Here is a 7,142-nt window from a genome sequence, read left to right as displayed (position 1 = left end):
CGTACACATTAAAAAAAATTCAATAATACAGGATCGAACCTAATTAATATAACTAGGGTTGAAGACTTTATTTGTACTATCATATTCATATCATTAATAAAGGGACCATATGTATGACTAATTCCTTCTCTCATTAGAAAACTTGGGAACCAAAGTTAGAAATAGTGGCTAGAAATGGTTATTAAAAAATAGAAAAAGGAGTCTCAAGTTGCAGAAAAAGGTAAGGTAACCCTGGCGTAGTACTGATGCAAGTAAATTCAAAGAAAGGACGAACTGAATTAATGGCCAAAGATTCGACATTTTGCGGTGGAAATGGTGAATCATAAAAACGTTACTTGAGAAAATGGACAAGAGATACTGCAATTTGCTTTTCTTCAATAATAGTGAATGAAGAAAAATGACAAAAATATATATAGTAAACAACATTATCCTACGACAACTTTTTCTGCATATGTAAAAAGTTAAGTGAATAGCAATGTTGGTTTCCATGTAAAAGCATTAGGTATATAGCTAGCGGCCTAACCTACAAGGATTGGGAAAATGGAAGTGGGATGATGTAATTTATACTAGGCGAATAACAATTTGTATGTGAGGCAAAAATAGCACTTGTTTCACAAAGCTTGTTACATCCATGATAATTGATTATTGGTAAGTTTAAAACCAAATTTGAAAATTCAAAGACTTAAGTCTATGTAGGGTCGATAATTTAATCAATAAATTTTGATTCGATTTGATATTATGAGATTAATTTTTTTAAAAAAAATTTGAGTTTCGGATCGGATAAGATTATAAAATAATCGAAATCAAGTCGAATTTGAGTTTTAAATAAATTCGATCCGACTTGATATTATATAAAAAATTATTTTTTAATTAATTTTTTATTTTTTTATTTATATATATATTTATATAATGATATTTTTAAATATTTATATTTAAAAATAATATTTTATATTTTAAAAAATAATATTTTATTAATTTCTGATCGGATCGAATCAGATACGATTTATATAATATCAGGTCGGATCGGTTCGGGTATAAAAATAAAATAAAAAATTCGAATAAGATCAAATTCGAATTTAATAGCACATAAAATCAAATCAGGTTTAAGATAAATAAAATCCGTCTCGAATCAAATCCGATGTCAATTCTAACTCTATGTGAAGGGATCTCTGCACTAAAAATAAATAATCAAAATTTTCAAAGATAGAATCTTAGAGAAAAGCACCATGACTTTTTAGAATCCTTAATTAAATTAGAGATGAAATTGTTTCTGGTTCAGGGAAATTTATATCATTTTAAGTTTAAAGTTCGAATTATTTGAATTTTTATTATTTTATTTTGTATGTTCAAGTTATTTGAAAACAGATGACTTAAAATTCAAATACTGATTTTTAAAAGAATGCTTTTAGTTACACCCCAAATTATATTCTTCACATTTCATTGCTAAAAGCATTCCAAACTCAAACTTTCTTATATTATTTTTAGTCTATACATCCTAGATATCTAAAATTACAATTCCTTTTTTTATCCTCTTTCCTAAAATTACATCCCAAATTCTTTCAACTATTTGCGTTTTTCTACCTTAATAAAAGTCAATTAAGTAATTTTATTTAAGAATATTTTTATAATAAAAAATGAGATACAAAGAGTAATGCTTATAATGCAAATAAAAATTCTCCTTTCAAAATCAAATCAATTTAAAATCAAATCATTTCTAATTTAGTTGGATTAATTGTAATTGTTAATATTTTAATCAAATTCAATTTGGTCATATTCGAATTCAGTCAATTTTTTGAATTTTTAAAAAATTTGTAAGCTCTAATTTAAAACCCTTCACCTCCCATCATTTAGACTAAACTCATTTGAGTGTTTGAAATTTGAATACCATTAATTCAATCTATTAAAGTTATTTTCTATAAAAAATATATATATAATATACAAGAAAGAAATTAATTAATGAACATGAAATTAATATTGGTTCTAGCCTAGCTAGTTTCACATCCGCCCTTCAATTCAATCTATTAAAGTTATTTTCTATAAATATATATATAATATATAATATACAAGAAAGAAATTAATTAATGAACATGAAATTAATATTGGTTCTAGCCTAGCTAATTTCACATCCACCCTTCAATTCTACCCTTGTTTATAAGGCAAACCATTCCTTTCTTGAGCAAATTAAAGAAGATTTTAAACCTTATAGATCATGTTTATAACGTTCACTTTGGAATTAATAGTACAAATTCTAAAGGTGATGTGAACAAAAAGTCAGGATGGTTTAGAAATTTTGTAGTAGTTTTAGAAGTTTCTTTGCTATAGGGGCCACAACCTTTGACTAAATCAATGGAAATTCACACTTCAAAAAAAATAAAATAAAAAACGAAACTGTTTTGCTTGCCTAGGAGGGATTGTCCTTCTATAACCTGTTAACTCACGAATATTAAGAGTGTCGGTTCTGTTTTATTTTTCATATAATTTGTGGCCTTTCCTTCACTTGGTTTGGAATATTGTTTTACAGGTATGACCTGCCTGTGAAAGACTAACTTTTTGGGTGGTGATCAAGATCAAGGACCCCACTAAGAAAAACGAAGAAAAAAAACAAATATTATTTCCCAAACGAGTCGCTAAGGTTGTTTATGCTTTGCTGCTCTCAAGATTTTCAAATTGAGGCAGCGGGGGAGATATACAAAAATTTTGATGTGTAAATGCAAGGTTAGCTATGAAATTTGTCAATTAAAATTTGATTTTTATCCGTGTTTTTCTAGAATAAAATATTAAATGTATCACATTAATATGAATTTTTTTTTAATTATATGAGAAAAGATTAAGTCTAGATAAAAGAATACCCTTCATAGTTTTAAATAAATAAGGTTAGATATGAAAGGGTAATCAAAAAATTTTCAATCGGATAGAAGGATTTTTGGGAAAAAAAAATGTAAATTGGAGGGTTGCATGTGACTTTGTGACTTTTAATTTTGCTTTATTTATGATTGATGATGATTGACAAAAAGGATCAGTGTATGAAAAGTCAAGGTTTTTAAGATCATTACCCTTTTAAACTTTACACCAATTGATATATGCCAACCTTATTTATTTGATAATTGTTTGTACTTTTGATTCGGAGTTGAGTTGATGTAATTTCAAAGGGTAGATTCTGTTTTTATAGTTCATCAAACTACTATGATGGATAAATCAATGTTGAAATTATTACTATATTTGAATTGAAAGCTTAATTTTAATTAATTAATATAATTATATTTAAAAAATATTTACTAAATTTAAAATTTTAATTTCAACTCTTATTATTTATTTTTTATTTTCATACTGCATTCCTTACGTATAAAAAAAATATTACAACACTTGTTTGGTAATTTTCATATTGAAAGGCATATCATTTCATAATTTAAAAAATATATATTATTCATTCTTTTTTGCTTATTGCAATTTGGAAAGAAAAATGTTAAATAAAAAAACATGACGTATCAATTGGCTTGTCCAAATGTTGTTATCAACAAATCAATTATGCGTTAAATTTAACAATTTCCCAACCAACTTTTTTAGGTAATTTGATTTTAATCTGCCATTGTATGTTAGGTTTTTTGTCATCCTGCTTTCAATTGGCTCTTTTAAAAGGGTTTATCATTAACAAATTGTACCATATCTAGTCTTGTTTTAGTGTTGTTTACTTAGCTAGTAGGATTATACTGAAAAACATAGTCATGACTTGTCTCCTTTTTTTCTTTGAGAAGAAAAAAAAGGTAATTCATATTCTAGAGTCAAATCCCACAATAAAGAAATAAAACTGTTTCTGCCCTATAAGGACCATGACACCTGAATTTTTTTTTTTCTTAAGATGCTAAACCGATGATCATAAAAAAATTATTTAATTAAACATTTAATTTTAATGATAAAAAATTTAATAATTTTGAATAAAAAAATATTGAGACTGCCGTTTGAGGAAGATGCTACAACAAATGTTTGCTAAAAGTCAAAATTACGGAATCATTTGTAATGAAAAGAAATTAATCACCACATAATCAATCTCTGATTATAAGGAAAAATTGATGTTTTTGCACTAATTTTTCGGATCACTTGACTTTTGTAAGACATAAATTTCACATTATATAAAAACCATTGAAGACTCTTTTTAAGTTCAAACTTAAAATCATCAAAAGATCACAAGCTTTGGGTCAATGATAAAATTAATGCCTACGTTTATCTGAAGCCGCTATCGTTCATTGTGGTGAAGGACAAATCAATTCGATCTAGTCCCAGTTCCCACCCAAATTTTCTATTACCTGCTGCTAATTTATTTAATAAAAATGAGAAATTAAAAAAAGAAAAGGTTCAATAATCAAGACACCGAAAGTCTGAAACAGGTTCTTTTGCTAGCCAAACCTCTCGTGGAAACCCGAGAAATTCACCAACTATGTACTCTGTTTCGAACTTTTTTTTTTCTCTTACACATTGTCATTTAATTCAATAATATTATAGCCTTTTCTTGTCCCCCTTTTAACGCCTCCCTCATTTATAGTCCACCTGGGTTTTCACTCTTCTTTCTCTCTTCTCCTTGTTCACTGCTTCTTTCTTCACTCCACCAATCTTTTTCCATATCTATCTTTATCAATTCAATGCTTGTTTTCGTTGTCGGTTACCTCTCTGATTGACTCTTTCTGGTTTTTTTTTTATTATTATTTCTTTGTTAGTGTTTCAATGGATATCACGTATATAACAATAAACTATCGTTTCCAAAATCATTTCTAGTTTCTAAAACAGTGGTTTTTTCAGTATAAAACTTTGCATGTTTGATTGTTTTCAAGATCCAAGCAGAACCTTTTCTTTGCATTGTTTGAAAACGTGTTTTTCATGGATCTTGTAAGTAAAAGCTACACGAACACGATCCGACTCTCGCAAGCTCTTTCTCCAATTACAAGTCCTGGAAACTCTATCTTGGGGCCTCATTTGCATTCATCAGATACAAGTTTTCCCATTATAGCTATTGCTGTTATAGGAATTTTAGCTACTGCTTTCTTGTTAGTCAGCTACTATATTTTTGTCATCAAGTGCTGTCTCAATTGGCACAGGATTGATCTTCTAAGGCGATTTTCTTTATCTAGAAGACGACCCGAAGACCCTTTAATGGCATACTCTACGGCAATCGAACATAGAGGACTTGATGAATGTGTGATAAGGTCAATCCCAATATTTCAGTTCAAGAAAGGTGGAAACAACAGGGATTTTGGAGAAAGAAGCTTTTGTGAGTGTGCAGTTTGCTTGAATGAGTTTCAGGAAGATGAGAAGCTAAGAATAATACCAAACTGCAGCCATGTTTTTCACATTGATTGCATTGATGTTTGGCTTCAGAATAATGCCAATTGTCCACTTTGCAGAACAAGTATTTCAACTACTACTCGGTTCCCAGTTGACCAAATCATTGCTCCAAGCTCTACCCCCCAAGATCCAAATCCATATACCGAAAATATCATTAGTGGTGATGAAGATTTTGTGGTGATTGAATTAGGTAATCATAGTTCCTCTGGTCAAATATTGCTTGGCGCACAAGACAGATTGAACTCAGGGGAGTTATCGACGCGTTCAATTAGTTCTTCACCGAGGAAGTTGGTGCAGAGAATTGTGCAGAAAAAAGCAAGAAAGTTTCATAAAGGCACTAGCATGGGAGATGAATGCATTGACATTAGAGACAAAGATGACCAGTTTGCCATTCAGCCAATAAGGAGGTCTATCTCAATGGACTCATCAGTAGATCGGCATCTGTATTTAGCAGTTCAAGAAGCCATAAGACAGAACAGGCAAGTCAGTGAAGTTAGCCCCATTGAAGGTTGCAGTAGTAGAGTGAGAAGATCTTTCTTTTCTTTTGGTCATGGCAGAGGGTCCAAAAGTGCAGTTTTACCTGTTTATTTGGAGCCATAAAACCAGAGTTTTAGGGCTCTCTCTCTCTTTCTCTTTGATCATAGAGATTTTTGACGTGTTAAGAGACAATTAAATTTGTGACATAGAAATTTTCAGATTAAAATTGAAAAAAAATATATTATTTTATATGAATTCTTTCTGGGGTTTATAAATTATAATGACTTGGGATAGGGGACCCTGGTCCATTGTGTTCTCAAATGACTTACAGCCATGATTATGAGCCTCATTATTGATTGCTTAGATAATCAATCCCTTTTTATTTCTTTCCTTGATTGGATCCAGTATTTGTCTCATTTTTGCTTTCACATAAGAGACAGAGACTACAAAGGACCTGGTTGGGGGGGGGGGGGGGGTACCCTTCCATTGATTTAGATGGCAGAAAAGGTGTCGTCTTCAATTGAGAGAATCCGATAGCTACCAATTTCTATTGCCAATAATGTCATGGTTGTTGAAGAAAGAATATATGGTTTGGTCTCGGTTGGTAATGGTCCTTATTCTTCTTAAAGTACAGTAAATTTCCAGCCTGTAAAAATCACCTATTTAGCTTTTCATCAATTTTAATTATGGAACTTTTATCAAAGCTTTTGGTATATCAAGTGATTTCAAAAATTTTTACCAAATACATAGAAATCAATGCCATGAGTCACGCTAACAATCTTCTGATCTGTTAATACCAGTCACCAGTTAAGTATAACTTGGCCAATGCCATTTGGGTTTCAAGTTTCAATTGATCCTCTGCTTGGAGAATAAGAGCATGGATGAAAATTACATACATCTTAAATTGATGGTTACCATTTCTTTTTCCTGTTAGGTTTGGAGACAGCATCAACTCCATTTTCTTTTTGCAATTTTCTCCTACCCTTTCCTTTTTCTTGGGATCTTCCTTTGCAACAGTTTGCGGGGTCAACCATAGACCTTATGGAAAACCTCAATGGGCCTACTGCAAAAACTGAGGATGCTTCAAATAACTATGGTGTAATTGTGCAAGTCTTCAAGGTCTTCCACCTGGTCAAGTCAAGGGTGTAGTAATTCAAACAACACTTATTTTCACCTGGTAAAATTTTAAACTTCAGCTCAATGTTTCCACATTTCTGTGACAAACTCTTGAAAGATAAATGCAAAGAGAATGATATTGGGGAAAGATTTGGAAACTTGGAGACAATAAGGATGCTTCTTCAAGGTATCAAAAAGGACAGAACAGAAATAAA

General features: G+C 30.4%; 1 protein-coding gene across 1 annotated transcript; it reads left to right on the top strand.

Annotated features, from left to right (window-relative positions):
- The first annotated feature begins 4,483 nt into the window (after window positions 1-4,483).
- On the top strand, window positions 4,484-6,066 carry LOC111307393 (RING-H2 finger protein ATL16-like). The gene has a single exon (XM_022905404.2). It carries the CDS (start codon window positions 4,870-4,872, stop codon window positions 5,932-5,934), a length of 1,065 nt encoding a protein of 354 aa, XP_022761139.1. The 5' UTR covers window positions 4,484-4,869; the 3' UTR covers window positions 5,935-6,066.
- Window positions 6,067-7,142: the final 1,076 nt, after the last annotated feature.

This window comes from Durio zibethinus, chromosome 22, assembly GCF_047325235.1.
Source record: "Durio zibethinus cultivar Kanyao isolate XHJ-2024 chromosome 22, ASM4732523v1, whole genome shotgun sequence".
In the NCBI taxonomy this organism is placed as follows: domain Eukaryota; kingdom Viridiplantae; phylum Streptophyta; class Magnoliopsida; order Malvales; family Malvaceae; genus Durio; species Durio zibethinus.
The sequence above is the reverse complement of the archived record's forward strand: the minus strand, read 5'-3'. Positions and strand labels throughout refer to the sequence as shown.

What these genes read in the sequence shown, in the direction of transcription:
- LOC111307393 (XM_022905404.2), top strand. Translation starts at nt 4,870, where the DNA reads ATGGATCTTGTAAGTAAAAGCTACACGAACACGATCCGACTCTCGCAA.